The sequence below is a fragment of the Erpetoichthys calabaricus genome, chromosome 11 (genome assembly GCF_900747795.2).
Source record: "Erpetoichthys calabaricus chromosome 11, fErpCal1.3, whole genome shotgun sequence".
Taxonomy (NCBI): Eukaryota; Metazoa; Chordata; class Cladistia; order Polypteriformes; family Polypteridae; genus Erpetoichthys; species Erpetoichthys calabaricus.
This window is the reverse complement of record NC_041404.2, coordinates 145,503,937-145,524,989: the sequence shown is the minus strand read 5'-3', so window position 1 is coordinate 145,524,989 and position 21,053 is coordinate 145,503,937. Positions and strand designations below refer to the sequence as shown.

General features: G+C 43.5%; 1 protein-coding gene across 1 annotated transcript in view; it reads right to left on the bottom strand.

Annotated features, from left to right (window-relative positions):
- Positions 1-21,053, bottom strand: part of LOC114661106 (retinoic acid-induced protein 1) — a 684,250-nt gene that overhangs the window by 537,620 nt on the left and 125,577 nt on the right. Inside the window, 2 exon segments of the mRNA XM_051933674.1 lie at positions 2,647-6,828; positions 6,830-7,911. Of these exon segments, the coding sequence (XP_051789634.1) occupies positions 2,647-6,828; positions 6,830-7,894 (5,247 nt within the window). The 5' untranslated portion in view covers positions 7,895-7,911.

Here is a 21,053-nt window from a genome sequence, read left to right as displayed (position 1 = left end):
TTTGTCGCAGAGTCTGCTGTTTGGCAAATCATTCTACATTTCATCTGGTCAAGGGCTGTCAACCAGTTCAGCCTGCGTTTCTTTGGTCTACTACGTGAGGTCAAGTTTCAGGGCTGTTTTGGCCATTGCCTGGTAGTAACTACAAATCGTACGTGATGCCTCTCTCATTTTGTCTGTGACTGAAGCTACTCCCACGATCTTCCTCACATCTTCACTCATGACATGTTCAAGCTGAGACAGACCAAGCATCCAGCAAACCATCCGCACTTCCATAGTGTGCAGTGTCTGTTCACGTTTCACAGCCACAGGGCTGCATTCCGTACCATACAAGGCGGCTGGGCAGACGACCATTTCATAAATTTTGGACTTGAGGTAGGATGGCATTTTTTATCCATGCTGCGCTGGCTCGCACTCTGACATCAGAGGAGACCTGGGAGCCGAGATACTTGAACTTGGTGACTTTATTCAATTGTTGCCCATTAATGCAGATGGTGTCAACTGTCTGTCTGTCTGTCTATCTTTTTGATGTTGAACTGAAGACCATTCTCTTCCAATCACACTTTCCATCCTTGGTATTCTTTCTTCATGAGCAGGACATCACTGGTGTAACAGTATTGTCCACAGTTTCTCCAGGTGGATGTTTGCTGTGACTGTATCCAAGCATAGGGTGAATAAGTAACTTTGACTTGAGAAAGTACCAAACTTGTCCTTTAACACTCTTGTGTTGCCATTTGTTGAGACCACTTGATTACTATTGTCACAGTTTGCTGAAATCAAGGCATTAACAAGTATGTAAAACTCTAAATTAGCATAAGCCACCTTAATTTGGGGTCTTCAAAGGAAATGAAATGATTCACTTCATGAGGCAGAAGTACATAATAAACAAGTCAGATATTTGAAATATTAAAATGTGTGCTTCAATGTGAATATTTAAAGTCTAAATATTGACTGTATAGAAAAAAATCAAAAATGACATCATATTCATGGTCACTGACCTTGAAATAGTCTACAATGATTTTTAACATTTATCATTTTCAACCTTCTAGGAGTGGATCTTATAAGGTTATGACCACCAGTAAGGACTCATATATCAAAATATGATCATTTTTGTTTTCCAAATCATATTATGTAATATCATCTACTGTTGAATTCTGCTGTGTACTTGTAATATTTCTGTTGCACTATTAGATTGTATTGAGGATGACTTGTGTCCTCTTCTGTGTATTGTATTGTATTTACCTCTTTTTTTGACACCCCCAGCACGCCCAACCTACCCGGAAAGGGGTCTCCCTTTGAACTGCCTTTCCAATGGGTTTCTTTTATTTTTTTCCCTACAAGGGTTTTTTGTGGGAGTTTTTCCTTGTCTTTTTAGAGAGTCAAGGCTGGGGGGGATGTCAAAAGGCAGGGCCTGTTAAAGCCCATTGCAGCACTTCCTGTGTGATTTTGGTTCTATACAAAAATAAATTGTATTGTATTGTATTGTATTTTCATGATCAGCAGCCTTGGAATAGCAAAAATTGACACTGCACATGCCTATTATTACCGATCCCAGTTCAAAGTTTTGTAAAAAGGAGAAACTTTGACTCCACGTACCCCCATTACCCCCTGGGGTTGGATGATGTGACATGAACAACTTCAAGCCTGCTGATTGTTTTTGCTTAAAATATATGATGGACGGCTGGCAGCTCAATCCAGCTGACACATCCAGGACGCTAGATGGCGACTTCCCTGCAGCGTAGCAGCGCCCTGGATTCCTGCAGGGCACTATGGGATATGGAGTTCAGCTTTACAACCCTGCTGGGTATTGTGGGTGCCGCCAAGTGACACTGCAGGGAGACACGGGGATTTCTGCTTCCCATATAGCCCGGAAGTGCTCCCAAGTCATGGGGACGGAAGAACAGAAGCACTTCCGAGTCAAGGACAATATAAAGGACTGGTGGAGACCCAGCAAGCGAGCTGGAGTTGGGAGGGAGTGAGACAGAGCTTGCTGGGAGGTGTGGAGGAGAATTTAAAGAATTATTGTATTGATTCATTGTGTTTATTGTGGATGTGGTGCTTGGAAGGCACTGATTTGAGAAAAAGATTAAAAAGTCTTCTTAGTGCTTTTAAACCTGTGTCCAGAGTACCTGTCTGTTGGATTTCACAGGGCAACAGTGCCCTCAAGTGTCCACAGACAACTAATGGTTTACTTTTTCTTACAAGGGTGTAATTTCGTACACAAAATCTGGTCCACAAATGGCCTAAAAAATGAGTGTTTTTTGAGTTTAACAGGCCAAAAATAGGGCTGAACCCCAAACAGCTTGATGTCTTGCATAACCAGACTTCAAGACGAGTCGAATGGTATCTCAGATATGGGGGTTTTCTCATACCGGGGAGCCAGGAGGCGCTGGACTAAAAAACTGAAGTAATTTCAAAGTGTGCATACGTAGTTCATATGAACACAGTAATTCTTATAGACACAGTAATCAAGACTAACACCAATTGAACCACCAACTTGAGATCTTCTGCATCAACTGCCAAAATTAGGAATTAGGAAAAAGAACTGCTTATATCTATCGATGTACCAGTGCCCGCATGGAAATAAACATAAACATATCAACTATCACTGAAATTCAGCAGTAGACAAATGTTCCTTGATGGACTTACCGTTACACTGGCTGCCAGTGCCGCCTCCTGTAGTCCATACAACTTGCCAGTCACTAGAAAAACCCCACCGGTCCACACGGCACAAGCCTCGTGCACCCAGTGCTCCTTCGACTCCGCCTCGAACTCCAGGTGCTGGGACTGTTGGTTGGCGCCATCAGAATTGCTCAGCAAGCCTGTCTCTGCCTTCGGAGCTTTCCTGGTCTGACCCTGAAACTGATGCCGCTTCCGATACCTCTCCCTGATTTTGGATCGGATGATACTATGCTCGCCAGTTCTCTCCTGCCTCCTAGGCTTCCCCAGGAGTGTGCTGTTGCCCCCCTTTGCACCTGCTTTCTTGGCGTGGTCATTTTGAATGGGGCTACACAACATTTTAATTGGATTCTCCCCAGACTCGGATTTGCATTTCAGGAAAGATAGAGTCTTCCTGGGGATACTGTCTTCTGGATAGTAGGGGCCACACAAGTCCCCCAGCTCGCGGTAATTTGCTGGCTTTCCGCACAGGCAGCATGTCAGGCATCTGTCTGTTAACTTTTTATTCACTAATGGCCCCTGCTGCAAGACAGATGAGTTTGGGATCAGTTTTGTCACTCCTACAATGTTCTTGCTTTGTGAAAACATTTTCTTTCTCATCTGATGAAGCCGTAACTCCTCTTCAGGTCGGTTGATGACCGTGCAGATGGTAGCAAACTCGGATGACTGGTCCACCCTTACAAAAGGGCAAAACAACGGTAGCTTGTTTTCCATTTTCTGTGGCCTGTATGTTGCATACTTCAGTCTGATTTCTGGTTCCTTTTCCTCAACGATAGGGGCACACTGCTTTCGGTGTCTAGTCTTTAGCCTGTGACCATTTTTTCGGGTCTTCACTGCACATAGAAGTTTTTGACTCCTTCTCAATTTCCCTGTTAGATTGGTTTCTTCTGGCTTTTGTTGCTCCCGAGCCAATGAGAGCCCTGCTTGGCTTTTTGCGGGAAGTAATCTCCGACTGCTTCTCTTGATAACAACGGCTTCTTTTGTGACGGGCTTTTCAGTAGGGGGTTCTGCTGCAGGGGGAGCCAGGTGGTCCTGCATTCGGAGGCTGTCTTGAGCCCCCATCTCAGGCAGTGGCCCGCAGCTTTTTCTTCGCTTTCGTCGCTGTTTCAAGTGCATCTCATGGTTGTTTTTGATGGCCCTCTGCTTGGCTAACCTGGGGGTGGTCACTAGGAGGCTGTCATCTTTCAACTCCACGGCTGGCTGATCTGTACTTTCAAAGACAAGGAGCTTCTTCTTTCGAGAAGTGTAACTTTTTAAGGGATCTGCATCTGTTGCCCCTGCCGCATTCATAGGCTCCTCTTCATCTACTTGTTTGACTGGAACCTTCTCATCAACATTTGGGATGGAACTAGTAGTGGTTGGGTCAGCGGTGTCTGTAGGGTTGTTAATAACATGTTTTTTGGAGCCAGGTGAGGTCATCTTTTGAACTAAGGCTTCATACTTCAGACCTCTCCCTTTCCTAGGGGGAAGATATTTTGTTTTAGCTGGACACTGGGCCTGGATACAAGGGGGGCCTCCATTTTTTTCATTAGCCGTGTCCTTGACGATGTAACTATTTATGGATGCTTTCAAATGGTTCCCTCTCCGTGATTTCTTTCCAGGAGCATTGGGAACCACAAACTTGTTCTTCAGCGGCAACTTGAGATCCTCGCTTTTTGCCGGCTTGCTACTTTTCTGCCGTTTAATCGGAACAGGTGAGTGGCAAGTGGACTTTCTTTTCATTGGGGAAAGGATCTTCTCACTGGGCTTGCCCGCCTGACTTTTTATTCTGAAGACCACCTTGCGATGCGACCGGGATGTTTTTTTCTTCGAGCTGGCCCGTGTCTGGCCTTTCAGGAAGGCTATTTTGTGGGAGCGTGAAGTCTTGAGCTTCTTGGGAAGGAAGCCGGTTATTTTTTTTTCTTTCAGCTCTTCCTTTATCGGCTTCTCGTCTTTTTGCTTGCGAGACCGTAACACCATTGGCCTTTGATCTTTCTGGAGAGGCCTTAGATTTGGGGTCTCCTCTGAACTGTCACCCTTTGTATTGCCCTCATTTGTATTTCTCTTGCACTTCAAGTGGGAATCGTGGGATTTCGGGGATTTGTGCTTCAAGCGCTTGATTTTTGGAAGCACTTTTTTCGTGTCTTTTGAAGAAGCCCTTTTGGGAAAGTTAGGTGATGACTGCCTTTTTAAAAGCAGACAGGCTTTGGGAGCTACGAGGGCAGAGAAAGAGCGGGTGCACATTCTTGAGGGCACTTTCTCTGCAAAATGCTTCAGGGCTTGACTGGCAAGATTTTTACTAGCTGTTCCTACCTGATCAATTAACCCCACACTTTTGCTGGGTGGCATGCTGCTTATTCGTGGGTTAGCAGGCAGATCTTCACCAACTAGGCTGGAAAGCCTCCGAATTCTCACACTAGTGTTCAACAACTTTCCTGGTTGACTAGGTTTCTCTTCTCCATGAATTCTATTTAATGGATTAAGCTTCGTCTGAACCTGATGGGCATTAGATTCTGGAGGTGGCAATTCCTCACTTTGGGAACTAATTCCACACTGTGTGTCCTCTTCCCAGGATTTTGGAGAAGGTGGTTTCTCGTCCCATGAAGGAGCAGATGTCACTGCTGTCTGTTCTGGAGTTTGAGATGCATCTTGCATAATGGTGCTCTCCTCCATGTCTTCACTATCGCACTCCTCTTCCAAGCAAGTTACTCTGTCCTCCGTTTCTGCACTGTTAACCGAGGTAACGTTATTGGAAGGTGAGAGATCACACATGAGAGACCCTCGCTGAGAGGGGCAGAGGGGTGTCTCTTGAAAACTTGATTCTGAGCATGTCTCCATGGTTTCAACAGTCTGATTGCCACCTGGTTGGTCACTTGGGCTTTCGGGACCTCTGCAGGTATCCTCCAGGGGAGGCTCAAAGTCCTCTTTTTCTTCCAGGACCTCAGCAAGATCACCTGCATCTGGGGTCTGGACCGAGCACTCCTCAACATAAGTATCGAGTTGCTCTTGCTCGCCGGTTAAAAGCTTGGCATCAAATATTTCCGATCTGGAGTTAAAATGGGAATAATCTGACACTTCCTCTTTCACAGCTAAATATTGATCTTCCACAAGGTCATCATTCCAGCTGAAAGCGTCTGCTTTTTCAGAAGTTTTTAAATCCGTAGGAAGCTCAGAATTGTACATTTCCACTTCGACATCCGAGCCAGTCTTGCCATTAAACTCTTCCGGGCTGACAGACTTTGTACAGTCGACCCGCTCGTCTGTTATATAGTGAATCTGCATTTCCTGGTAGAGTTTCTCCTCAATGTTGTTGGAGTAGCTTTTGTTGATTAGCGCTTTGCTTAATTTGTGGAAGAAAGCTGGATATTTCTCATCTTCTGGCCAAGCTTCTTGGTCCACCCCACAGATCTCATCCTTCTCGTCATGATCAGAAATCAAAGGATCATTCATTTCTTCCTCCTCTCCTTTTGTTCTATCAGGCCAAGGGGTTTCTTCAAAGTTTTCTTTCAGTGCATCTTTCAGGATGGTCATACTGTCCTGGGAGCTGTCCTGTTTCAAAGGACTGGGGACAGGCAGCTCTTTTGAAGGCTTCTCATTCTCCATATTCTTCAGGAAGGCAGTGAAATTCTCTCCAGGTTCCCCACTCTGAAGGCTATGTAGAGAGTCATCCGACTTGGTGGACATATCACCAGGGGATGTGACCGAGGAAGATGACACGGTCTCCAAAGTCAGCTGTAGATTGGTAGATATCTGAGCCGGACTCGCGTTCTGTCGGCAGAGATAGTAACTTCTCTCCAGCTGATCTTCGGAGCTGCTTGAGTAATCCCCTTCCTGCATCTCAGTGGGCACTGACTGTGGCGTGTTGAAGGGCTCGGAAATTGCTGTGGCTTGCTGGGACTCGGTGCAGCCACTGTCCTCCAATATTCTTTGCTGGCCCTTGAAGTCCTCTACTTTTTTAGGTGCCCGTTTCCCACTTTTCTTGTTGGAGATGAGTGCCTCGGAAAGGAGAAGTTGTTGGACGTTGTTGGAAATGTTCTCCACTTGAGACGTTAATGCATTAAGGCTCCACAGGCTGGGGTTGGAAAGAAGTTTTTCGGAGAACCTGTCCTTGAGAGACCCTGCATAGTTGGTAGTCTGTGGATTGAGGCTGCTGGATGAATGCGAATGGGGGGGGCATCAGCAGGCTCTGCTCTCTCATGGCAACAGAAGATGATGCCCCAGTAGTAATTGGGGGCTGGGTCTGATTGTACTGAAAAGTCTCTGGGTTTATCATTAAAGGGGATGGTGTGGAGCTATAGGAGGGTGATCTCCCGACGGATCTTGCTGGGGAGTGGCTGGAACTGGGACTGCAGTTCTGGTAGTATTGTTCTGGAGATCTTACTGACATGTCAGTAACGCAGTAGTTCTTTGTGGCCTGGCTGTAGTGCTGGTACTTTGAGAGACTCTCCTGGGCACTCGGCATTGCTTGCAGGGAGTTCTGTTGATCATAGGCAGTCCTGGTAGGCGTTGGCTGGTAGCTGTAGTTGCCCTGCGTCCTGTAGCCTGCTTGTTTGATGGAGCTGCTTGCCAGCTGCCGGTTGTAAGGGGGGTTCGTTGGCATGCTGTAACCTTTGTAGCACTGGTTTGCCTGGTTGCATTTTTCCACTGCGGGGTAAGAAGTTGTTGAGGAAGAGAGGTTCTGGGATTGTTGAGGGAAGTGGAGAGACCCTTGCGTATAGGTCATTGAAGAAGAAGAGGACGAGGAAGATGAGGTGTCCTGCTGTACTTTCTGCTGGTGGAGGCTGGTGTAGGCTGTAGGGTTGGGCTGTGCCGAATGGGAACATAAACTACGGGATATTGGGTGCAGATGCTGCTCAAGGTACTGAGCGTTACCTCCGGTGGACTCCTGTTCATATTGGGGCAAGTGTGACGAGTCCTCCCACTTGGGATGCATCTGGCCTTCAGGTAGATATTGGGCAGAGTATGCATTACTGAGCTGGGCGCCATAGCCTCTCTGCAGATGCTGGGCATGGATTTTAGCCACTTTGTACGGTTTGTCGGCCGCAGCATTGTTTCTGTAGCTGGCATAGGCTTGCTGATTGTAGCAGTCCTTTGCGGCTGGGAGGGACTGGGGACCATAACCTCGCCTGGCCTGGCTCTGATGAGGCCGGTAATTCTCGAGGTGTGACAATTCCGGGTTCTCCTGCTGGTAGCACGGCTGGTTGCCATGGAAACCACTCCTTTCTCTGAAGGACTGCATGGCTCTGACTCCAGTTTCTACAAACAAAAAAGAATGTATCGTCACTTTCAGTCTTTTTTTTTTTTTTTTGCATCAATGCTGTCTTTTTTTCTTTCTCAGTGACTAATATGAAATCATTTTTTAAATTGTCTGGTTTCTCACACACACACACACAAACACAAACACACACCCCATACCCCTCTCCTCTCCTCGTGTTCTATCCAGAATTTTTTTTTTTTTAATCTTTCAAGGACTATGTTGCTAGGGTATTCTAGATGAACCCTTCATTCATTCTGCCCTTATTTTTGTCACTTTATCTGTTGCATAAAAGAGCTTTTGAAGCTGTCAAGGTCACATTCACGAAAAAAAAAAAAATGCCTAAATGACATCCGCAATGCACGCATAAACTCTGACAAGTCTGTTGTGCATTAAGAGGCTTGAATTATGGTTAGGCATCTTCATAAAAAGAGAATAACCTAGTGCCCTGCTTTTAACAGACGGACATGAAAGGCAATATATGTAATAAGATAGACATGAAAGGCACTATATAATAGTTTCAATACCACTGCTACAGTTCTTCATCTTCATAAAAAGAGAATAACCTAGTGCTGCCATGGAAGATATGAAAGGCAGTATATATAATAGATAGACATAAAAGGCACTATATAATAGTTGCAATGCCACTGCTACAGTTCTTCATCACTCACCCTACACTCTTAATACTGGTTCCATAATGATTCCATACTGGGTTGTGTGGTTTCTTGTAGAACTTACCTCACAAAGAACCACTTCATCATATTGGGTTTTGACACGGTTCCTGATACGTGGACAGAAAGGAAAAATGTAATGTATAGAAGGCTGCCCAGCAGGATGATGACAGATTAATAAAAACTGAACTGAACCTGTGTTAGGGCAGCAGGGTGGCGCAGTGGTAGCACTGCTGCCTTGCAGTAAGGAGACCTGGGTTCGCTTCCCAGGTCCTCCCTGCGTGGAGTTTGCTCCCACAGTCCGAAGACATGAAGGTTAGGTGCATTGCTGATCCTAAATTGTCCCCAGTGTGTGCTTAGTGTGTGTGCCCTGCGGTGGGCTGGCACCCTGCCTGGGATTTGTTCCTCCCTTGTGCCCTGTGATGGCTGGGATTGGCTCCAGCAGACCCCCGTGACCCTGTGTTATGATATAGCGGGTTGGACAATGACTGACTGACTGACCTGTGTTACTGTATGCATCAAGGGTCCTTTGAAAAATCAAGAATTCATTGGTATTTCACAAATATATTATCTTTTATTTATGGTGCCTGTTTACACATCTAAATAAGTAAAAGTTCTTTTTGCCACCTTCATGTGGATGGTTCTTTTGCAAACCATGATGGTCCCCCACACTCTTAAAAATGAAAGTGTCGGAGTGGTCCTTCAGAGCAATGCCAAACAGGAATCATGTTTGGCTTCCAAAAGAGCCATCCAAATGAAGGCTCCAGAAAGAGCTTTTATTTATTTTAGATCCATAACAGGCTCCATATAGTAAATAACCACGAATTGAAGGTAACAGATCTTGACCAATAGGTCAAGATTTTCAAAGAACAATTCCTATATACAACAACAGGCTCCGTTCAGGTTTTCTTAATCTGTTAAATGTCCTGTCCACCATACATTAAAGACTTCAGTTAATACGTAGAAAAAAATGAAATCTTTAATGTATGGTAGGCTACCTAGCAGGACACATAACAGATTAAGAAAACCTGAACTAAGAGACAACTTAACATGCAAAGAAACCCTTCCCAGAATAAAATGGTGTTTAATCAAGCAAACGTTCTACGAGGAAACGCACACTCCAGCAAAGAACCATAAAGTGCCATTAAAGAACCCACTGTGGTGATAGCAATGATGACGATGTAACTGACATCTTATAATGGATTATTAAAAGTGCCTTGTAAGGCATCACTCTTGGAAAAAAAACAGTTATTTTGAGGAGAGTAAAGAGCACTGCTGCATAAAGACTACCGATATACGATACACCTACTTAAATTAATCTTTACATGCACCCATTTTAAAGCCCCTTAACACCACCCCCTATTTGTCTTCCTTTCACTACACACATACGCACGTTTCACAATTATTGATGGCCTCGTCTCCACAGACATATCTGTGCATGTGTCTGTTAAACGTGCTTGATTCCAGGACAGAGACACTGCCTTCTAATGGTAAATGGCAGAGATAAATGCCATCCTGTCCGTTTTCGGAAATCGCATATATCTCATATCATGCAAACCTAACCTTTGGGACGAGATGGCGACGTTTTGTCAGAGATTCAGACTGCACAAGGTTGACAGATCAAACTAGTTTATGTTCTCTTTGTGTGACCCCCCCCCACACACACCACCCTTCAACCCACCTCCCCCTCACCCTAACCCTCTGCCTGGCATCCCGCGTTGCGAGTCCTTTTACAACCCGTGAATCACCTGTACCTACCGAGCTATTTTGTCCCCAGCAGGTGGTAGTCTAAGTGCCAAGGCTAAATTGCTGCTGTTATGTCTGCGAATTGCGTGATCGATACACATGAATTGTGTTGTCTTCCCAGTTGCCAAAGGGAGTGAAATAAATTGCGTGAAAAAAAAAGAATGCCACCAGGCAATTCGGGTGTTTTTTTGATTTTTTTTTATTATTATTACACATGACTGATCTCACCGCACCATTTTGGAAACTTGCTTACAAAACATGAAATAATCCATCAGTATCTCATATAGCGCCTTGCACCGCCAGCGCTATTGTAAGCCGCTTCCCAGCCCAGCCAGAAGCAAATGAAACTATTGTTGCTTTCTGGTGGGGGTTGACGATCCCCGTCATTTTCTTCAGCAGACAATCACGAGCGGCACAAAGCGAAGACGGGAGGATCAATAGAGCACTTGGAGAGGTACGCGCAACTGGGGTGATTTTATTGTCCTTCCTGGCATTTCTGATTAAGATTTTCATCGTCAAAAAAAAAAAAAAAGGCAGCAAGGCGGCAGGAAGCCTGCATCTCAGTGCATTGCTTTGTGGGAGATAATCCGAAATGCAGGGGCTTCGCTTGATCTCCTCATCCCTTTGGCAACCTTAAACGTCTCTGTTTGCCGGTCTCGTTTTTTGTATTATTATGAAAGCCGCCCCACACCCTGTGTTTATCTCCCTGATTAGGTATGCCAGAGCGCTTTGGTGGGAATACAGAGGACTCCTAGAGGAAATTCATACTGAGCCCAACACGCTTTGCAAAGGTTGATATGTCCTCATTTTGTTCTGCATATTTATAACCTTGAAATATGCAAATTCTTTGGGGCTTCTTCTGCCTTGAATTAGACGGCCGCATCTTTGTGAGACGCAAATGTTGATAATGCTTCTGTCAGAGCTGGCCTCCCTTTTCTTGCTCCTCTCCTTCCTCTTTTAATTTCCCCCTAGGGATGCGATTTGGCACCATTATCAGCCTTCTGAAGTTCACCTCATTGAAATGCTCGAGACTTTTCGAGACCTTTGAAGGATTACGAGCAGCTGTCGGCAACGCTTGAGATTCGGGTGGTTTTTGGTTATGGAATCAGACTACCTGTCGGAAGGTTGGGGTCGATGATCAATCAATCAAACGTTATTTTATACTGCGCCAGTCTAACGGCACGAACTGTCAGCAATCGCGTTGCAAACACATGACTGCCCTGTATCAGACTGGAACTTATGGACGTAATAAAATGTAAAATAAATGCAGTGTAAGTAGAAACCGCACCTCCCGCCATCCGCATCTTACTTATTGCTTTTCCTGGAAGGCGTTCAACTTCACTCAGACATGTCAGCTGGTATTTGCACAAAATTTAAAAGTAATCAGCATCTGTATCCTAAATTGTGCCTTGCATCTCCAATATGTGTGTAAAGTGATTTACAAATAATCTTTAAGAAATGGAGAGCAATTTTTTATTGTAGTAAAAAAATAAAAAGCTACAGTATATGCAGCAACCAATGGGAAAGGCTAAGAAAGTTCCATTTTCAAAGCAGCCGAATCCTATTCTGTGTCACATCTGAGCATTTGTCAAACGTATCTGAGCAGCATCGGGTGCAAGGCAGGATTCAGACTTGAATGGGACATGAATTCACTGCGGAGTACACACATGCACACCCCCACATTCACGTGTTGGTGTATTCATTGATTGACTCAAAATAGGTAAACATGCAATGGTCAAGCTGAAAAAACAAAGCTCTCAGCTGTTTGGACCACGAGAAATGCCCCCCAACACAACACCTCTGGGCCAAATTATGGCTCACTTGTCCACTTCGCTTACACACGTGAAGATCACATCCCCTTTCCTTCACACACCTCTAGATGGGTGGCATCTTCAGCACATACACTCTTAAAAATCAAGGTGCCAGAAGGATTCTTCACAGCCATTTTGGGTTCCAAAAAGACCCATCCACATGAAGGTTCCATGAAGAACTTTTCATTTATTTAGATCCCTAACAGGCTCCATACAGTAAATGAAAGGATCACAACAGATTTGTGAAATGCCAATGGGTCACGATTTTAAAAAGGACTCTTGTTGGTTTGCTGAAGCTGTTCGTGTCCTGCTTGGTAGCCTGCCATCCATTGAAGATTTTAGTTTTTATTCTACATATTAGAAAGACTTTCAAAGCAGGAAGAAACAATTTTGTATGCAAAGAAGCCTTTCCAACAATGCAATGGTTCTTGGTTAAGCAATAGATATCTAAAAGGAACCACACAACCCAGTAAAGAACCAATATTTGTAATAGTGTAGTTTTTCGCTATGCTGGACCCCTCAATCTTTGTTCCAATACATTCACCCATGAATACCCCCACCTGCCCCTTCATTGCTCCATCCAATCTGTGACTGCTTTGGTCCGCTGGCAGCTACAGCAACAAACCATAACACTTGGAAACCTTTTTAATGCAATTCACACTTGCAGGGGGTCTGAAGCTACCCTAACAGCATTAGGTGCAAGAGAGGAACCAACCATGAATAGTGTGTCACTCTTAAAAACAAAGGTCACAGAGCGGTTCTTTAGAGGGATTCCATAGGGGAGCCGTTTTTGGTTTCTGTATGTGGTTCTTCAGGGGGATTGCCTGTGGTGGTGGTGTCTGAGGTTTGCGGTGCTGCAATGCCCCCTACTGTTCATAACATTTTAGAACTTATATAACATACAGATGTAAAAATACAGATTTGATAAGCTCCATGCAATATTTCATCAAACTCAGCGGTTCTCAACCTGTGGGGCGGGCCCCCCTTGGGGGGCGCGAAGTAACAAAAAGGGGGGTGCAAAGATGTGAAAAAAAGAAAACAAGAATCGAAAATATGAAAAATACATGTATTGAAACCAAAACAAATTAACTTAAACTACATTCTGATACTAGAAAAATAAATATAGAGTTAGATAAATGTCGATTAAAGCTAAGTAGGTATAATAAAATATGCATCTATGATATATCATTAATTAAAAAAGAACAAATTGGTATTAGTGGGCTCCTTTCAAAAAAAAAAAGTTAGGGGGGGCACGATTAAAATTGTTATGAAAACTCAGGTCGCAAATACTTAAAGGTTGAGAAACGCTGGCATTTTTGGTTTCTGTAAGTGGTACTTCACGGGGATTCCAATGGGGAACCATTTCCTGTAAGAGCCATTCGCTTGAAGGTTCCAGAAAGAACTTTCATTTATTTACAGGCTCCATTAGAGTAAATAACCATGAACAGATGGTAAATGATTTGTGAAACACCAATGGGTCATCATTTTAAAAGGACTCTTGCTGCATAGGTCCAGTAACCCAGCTAACACTGGGTTTTCCTAATTTGTCGGTATCCTGCAGCCTGCCATATGAGATTTCAGTTTATTTCCCTACATATCAGGAAGTTTTTCAAAGCACAAAGAACCAACTTTATATGCCAAGAGCTCAACTGAGAATGAAATGCGCTCGGTCAAGCAAAGGGTCTACAAGGAACCACACAACCCAGTCAAGAGCCATCAAGTGCCATTAAAGAAACATCAAGGAGTTTTTAGAGTGTAATGAAATGTTAAAGTAGCCTCATACAGCGACACGTTGCAGGCAAAAAAACAGGATTAGACCAGGGGTTGGCAGTGTCGATCCAGGAGGGCCACCATGGCTGCAGGTTTTTGTTCTAACCCAACTGTTTAATTAGAAACCAATTCTTGCCAATCTCAGACCTTATTTAATTTTATGGCTTGTTAGTCTGCAATGTTAGGTTCTTATATCGTAGATTTTTTCCTTTCCAAGGATATCATCCAAATGATTTGAAGCCTGAAACGGATCATTTTCAGTCTGTCACATTTTTCTCCGAAGTGTTTTATTAAAAATAAAATAGCGCAGGATGAATCCACACAGATGTAAATGGAAACAAGTTAGATGGAGAACTGCTGGCCCCTTTGTTATTTGCATCTTATTGCTAATAAGGAGCCATTAAAAACACTCAATGCAGCTGTTCAAGACTGAAATAAGCAATTAAGGGTGGGGAAGCTTAATGAGCGAGACCACTGAAGTGAAGCATCAAAATGTCACTTGAGCAATAAGTGCTTTAATTAGCAGTAATTGAGTTCTCATTAAGAAATGGGGTTAGAACAAAAATCCGCAACCACTGCAGCCCTCCAGGACCGACGCTGCCCACCCCTGGATTAGACACCAAAATGTATAAGATGTTTTACAAATGGCTTATGAATTTTGCCCATAGTATTAATTTTCCCATGACTGCAAAATGTTAAAGACAATCTTAAAACAGACGGGGTAATAAAGAACAGAGCCGACTATACTGCCTTAGAAGACTGGCGTCCTTCAACATCTGCAATAAGATGCTGCAGATGTTCTACCAGACGGTTGTGGCGAGCGCCCTCTTTGACGCGGTGGTGTGCTGGGGAGGTAGCATAAAGAAGAGGGACACCTCATGCCTGGCCAAACTGGTGAGGAAGGCAGGCTCTATTGTAAGCGTGGAGCTGGACAGTCTGACATCTGTGGCAGAGCGACGGGCACTGAGCAGGCTCCTGTCAATCATGGAGAATCCACTGCATCCACTAAACAGTGTCATCTCCAGACAGAGGAGCAGCTTCAGCGACAGACTGCTGTCACCGTCCTGCTCCACTGACAGACTGAGGAGATCGTTCCTCCCCCACACTATGCAACTCTTTAGTTCCACCTGGGGGAGTAAACGTTAACATTATTCAAAGTTATTGTCTGACTGTATACCTGCATTGTTATCACTCTTTAATTTAATATTGTCTTTATCAGTATGCTGCTGCTGGAGTATGGGAATTTCCCCTTGGGGTTAATAAAGTATCTATCTATCTATCTATCTATCCATAAAGGGTTGTGCAGACCCAGCTCTGCTGGCAGTGATTTCACTCAATTTTCTGTATGCCATACCAAAACAATGAAAAATGGACTGAAGTGATCCCACTAGAAATAAAGAAGATCTTTGATCTCAGCGTATGCAAAAGGTGGATGTGTGTCGTACATGATTTAACAGCAGCCTAGATGTAAGAGATAAAATTTAGGTCATTGTCAAGACCGATGCCAAGGCTAACTACAGAAGAGGATGGAAGCCTCTGGTGGGATTTAAAATTCCAGGTGAACAGAGTTAAGGCTCTCACATCGTGCTGGAGATCCATGGTGTTAGTTAACAGGATGTCTTGCATTGTTCCACATAAAACACAAATTCTTTGAAAGTTACTTATTTGCAAACACGTTTCCAATACTCGTAGTAACTAAAATTTTCATATTATATATTTAATGAATCAGCATTTCACTTGCACTACATAGTACCTTCAAGAAGTAGCATTCTCTCGTAACTCTTTACAAAGAAAACCCAATAGCACTTAAATAACAGAAGACGATGTATGAACATTAAAAAAAAAAAAAAATGAGTGAATTTAAAGTCCTTGAATTACTACTTCCAATAGTCCAAGGATAATAGTATGCCATTATTCAGTGTGAGAAATGTAAGTGTCAAAGGGAAATAAATAGAAAGATTTTTTGTAAAAGAAGTACAGGAGGGATCTTTGGTTTGGATTTTAATGTACAGACCAAAGATGTCTGTTGAAAGATGCTGCAGAAAGTGGGAGCTTTCACTGTGAACAGAGAACAGAGGCCTTTTCATCAACTTTCACAAAGTCTCAGCTGGGACATGAAACTGCAACAGACGTTGGGAGTGTTAAAGCACTGAGATTTATATACAGCATTAAAAACTACATATTCATTTATCTATCTATCATATAGTGCCTTTCACATCTATCTATCTATCTATCTATCTATCTATCTATCTATCTATCTATCTATCTATCTATCTATCTATCTATCTATCTATCTATCTATCTATCTATCTATCTATCTATCTATCTATCTATCTATCTATCTATCTATCTATCGTCATGCATGCGCACCAAAAGGTCACCTTCCAGGCTCACCTAAAGTAAGTGATACCATCCTGAGATGAGAGGGGGGTGCTGTTGCTAACAGTCTTGTCTCCTTTTTCCCTCACAGCTCTGAGACACCCCGCTCCTTTAAGGCAATGAAGCCCCGCATCTTCCGGTTTGCCTGGTATAAAAGAAAGATGCTCCCAGAAGGTGGCGTCTCATTACAGACCTGACCCCGATAACGTGTAGATCAAGAAAACAAACAGTGAGGTTGAAATGACCAATGTCTAAAGGAAATTGTCCCTCACAAAGAGAGACTGCAAGCACATATTTTCCATTATTTTTTGTCTTTTGTTGAAATTAAATGGGGTTTTGCTTGGTTGGCCCTCCAAGCATTTAGTTTTTGCCCTGCCTTATCATTTGTCTCCGTACACTATCTATATTATATAGTGCATTTCCATATCTATATATCTATCTCTTTTTAGTAATAAAGACCACAAAATGAGTATTTTCAGAGGAGGGAATGCATTGAAAATATACATATTATGCTTCACTTTGTTATTCTGACCATTCTTCTGTAGACAGGAAGTTACAAATTGTCCCTGCCAGGTTACAAATGATCCCTATGAGTTACAAATAGTCCCTAACATCTATCTATCAGTACCAGTAGCTGGTACAGGGAAATCTATGAGGTCAGCTTCAGTGGTCTCAGAGGGAATACCAGATCTGGCAAGTGGCGATGGTTAATGTGTTTTGCCCTGAAACAATCCCCTGGGGCTTAGAAACTCTTTCTGATGAATGTAGTATACCAAAAATCATGAGGTGGGAAGAGCAAAGGTATAGCTGGCAGGAGGAAGTGAGGCCAGATTGTTATGGTGAAAGGTATGGGAGGTGAGAAAGGTTAATGTTTGTTATGGCATAGTAGTAAGAAGAGTGTCCGCCATCAAACCAAATTGGCAATGTACCTGCTTTATATACTGCTCTAAAAATTTAAGGAACACTTTTGAATCAGAGTATAGCATCAAGTCAATGAAACTCCTGGGCTATTGACCTGGTCAGTTAAGTAGCAGAGGGGCTTGTTAATCAGTTTCAGCTGCTTTGGTGTTAATGAAATTAACAACAGGTGCACTAGAAGGGAAACAATGAGACGACCCCCAAAACAGGAATGGTTTAACAGCTGGAGGGAGGCCACTGACATTTTTCCCTCCTCATCTGTTTTTTCACTAGTTTTGCATTTGGCTACGGTCAGTGTCACTACTGGTAGCATGAGGCGATACCTGGATCCTACAGAGTTTGGTTGCACAGGTAGTCCAACATCTCCAGGATGGCACATCAATACATGCCATTGCCAGAAGGTTAGTTGTGTCTCCCAGCACTTTCTCAAGGGCATGGAGGAGATTCCAGGAGACAGGCAGTTACTCTAGGAGAGCTGGACAGGGCCATAGAAGGTCCTTAACCCATCAGCAGGACTGACTAAAATCTGCTCCTTTGGGCAAGGAGGAACAGGATGAGCACAGGCAGAGCCTACAAAATGACCTCCAGCAGGCAGGCCACCGGTGTGAATGTCTCTGACCAAATAATCAGAAACAGACTTCATGAGGGTGGCCAGAGGGCCTGATGTCCTCTAGTGGGCCCTGTGCTCACTGCCCGCCTGGCCCCTTGGCACTTGATTGGCATTTGTCATTAAATACCAGAATTGGCAGGTCCAACACTGGCGCACTGTGCTTTTCACAGATGAGAGCAGGTTCAAAATGGGTACATGTGACAGATATGAAAGGGTCTGGAGAAGCCGTGGAGAACATTATGCTGCCTGTAACATCGTTCAGCATGACTGGTTTGGTGGTGGGTCAGTGATGGTCTGGGGAGATATATCCATGGAGGGACACACATTTACATATACATACATACTGTATATACAGTGCATCCGGAAAGTATTCCCAGCGCATCACTTTTTCCACATTTTGTTATGTTACAGCCTTATTCCAAAATGGATTAAATTCATTTTTTTCCTCAGAATTCTACACACAACACCCCATAATGACAACGTGAAAAAAGTTTACTTGAGGTTTTTACAAATGTATTAAAAATAAAAAAACTGAGAAATCCCATGTACATAAGTATTCACAGCCTTTGCTCAATACTGTGTCAATGCACCTTTGGCAGCAATTCCAGCCTCAAGTCTTTTTGAATATGATGCCACAAGCTTGGCACACCTAACCTTGGCCAGTTTCGCCCATTCCTCTTTGCAGCACCTCTCAAGCTCCATCAGGTTGGATGGGAAGCGTCGGTGCACAGCCATTTTAAGATCTCTCCAGAGATGTTCAATTGGATTCAAGTCTGGACTCTGGCTGGGCCACTCAAGGACATTCACAGAGTTGTCCTGAAGCCACTCCTTTGATATCTTGGCTGTGTGCTTAGGGTCGTTGTCCTGCTGAAAGATGAACCGTCGCCCCAGTCTGACATCAAGAGCGCTCTGGAGCAGGTTTTCATCCAGGATGTCTCTGTACATTGCTGCAGTCATCTTTCCCTTTATCCTGACTAGTCTCCCAGTCCCTGCCACTGAAAAACATCACCACAGCATGATGCTGCCACCACCATGCTTCACTGTAGGGATGGTATTGGCCTGGTGATGAGCGGTGCCTGGTTTCCTCCAAACGTGACGCCTGGCATTCATACCAAAGAGTTCAATCTTTGTCTCATCAGACCAGAGAATTTTCTTTCTCATGGTCTGAGAGTCCTTCAGGTGCCTTTTGGCAAACTCCAGGCGGGCTGCCATGTGCCTTTTACTAAGGAGTGGCTTCCGTCTGGCCACTCTACCATATAGGTCTGATTGGTGGATTGCTACAGAGATGGTTGTCCTTCTGGAAGGTTCTCCTCTCTCCACAGAGGACCTCTGGAGCTCTGACAGAGTGACCATCGGGTTCTTGGTCACCTCCCTGACTAAGGCCCTTCTCCCCCGATCGCTCAGTTTAGATGGCCGGCCAGCTCTAGGAAGAGTCCTGGTGGTTTCGAACTTCTTCCACTTACAGATGATGGAGGCCACTGTGCTCATTGGGACCTTCAAAGCAGCAGAAATTTTTCTGTAACTTTCCCCAGATTTGTGCCTCGAGACAATCTTGTCTCGGAGGTCTAAAGACAATTCCTTTGACTTCATGCTTGGTTTGTGCTCTGACATGAACTGTCAACTGTGGGACCTTATATAGACAGGTGAGTGCCTTTCCAAATCATGTCCAGTCAACTGAATTTACCACAGGTGGACTCCAATTAAGCTGCAGAAACATCTCAAGGATGATCAGGGGAAACAGGATGCACCTGAGCTCAATTTTGAGCTTCATGGCAAAGGCTGTGAATACTTATGGACATGTGCTTTCTCAATTTTTTTTATTTTTAATAAATTTGCAAAAATCTCAAGTAAACTTTTTTCACATTGTCATTATGGGGTGTTGTGTGTAGAATTCTTAGGAAAGAAATTAATTTAATCCATTTTGGAATAAGGCTGTAACATAACAAAACGTGGAAAAACTGATGCGCTGTGAATACTTTCCAGATGCACTGTATACATATATATACACATATACAGTATATACACATACATATATATATATATATTGTGGAGATCTCGGACCCGGACACAGACAGGCAGACACCAAATGTCTCAAAGCACACACATTTTATTCTACAACTCACAATAACACGTCAAACTTTGCACCAACCACCAATAATACAGTCCTTTAGACTTCTTTCTTTCTTTCTCTCTCTCTCTCTCTGTTGACTCCACTCCTCTCCCAAGCTCTGTCTACTTCCACCCAACTCCAGCTCCCCGAGTGGCGTGAGGCGGCCTCTTTTATACAGCACCTGGAAGTGCTGCGGACCACAGTTCTGGAGCTGTCCAGGCACTCCCTGGTGGTGGCCACGTCCCTCCATAGGGTTGAGCTTCTAAGCTCTGTGACTCCCATGTAATCCCGGGAGGTCTTCCCTTGTGGTCCAGGGAAAATACTGCCCTTTTTCCGGTGTCCTGGTGGGACAAGGTCCCTGGATATCTGTCACAATATATACCGACACACACACACACATATATATATATATATATATATATATATATAATATACTGTATATAATATATATAATAAACTGTATATAATATATATAATATACTGTATATAATATATATATTACACATATACATATATATACACATATACACATACAGTATATTATTACATATACAATAACATTTTTACTTACAAGTGCTAATCAACATGCAACACTCTCTGGCACCATGATTACCGAGTATAACTCCCTTTATTTCAAACTTCTGTCTTTCTTACCTCTCAGAACACATAAGCTGCCTGCTTTAAATTAAGCGCTGATGCCCTTTCCCCTAAGGCTTCACAAAATGCTAGAGATTTTCAGACGAAGGATTCAAAATTAATTTTGCTTGCAATATAGAAATTGCCGCACTTAGCAAAAAGTGAGCATGCTGCCATCTAGCTGCTCATAACGCTTTAAATAAATAAATTAAAATGCTGCCTTACTCAGTTATTATGTTTGCAGGGTTTAGTGTACTGTCGGTCTCTTGAAGGCAAATGGCAGATTTGTAGATTTACAAATGAGAACAATACGCACTGCTTATCAAATACACATAACTATTACTGCATGTAAGTCATATATGAATTAAGACATTTTATCCTTTGACAGTCGTATTGAGCAGATTGAGGCTTCATATACAAAGTTACTTTTTTTTTTTTTTACCTATTGGACCATCGTGTGTATTAGCTGTCTGCTAAAATCTGCAGCCTTAAG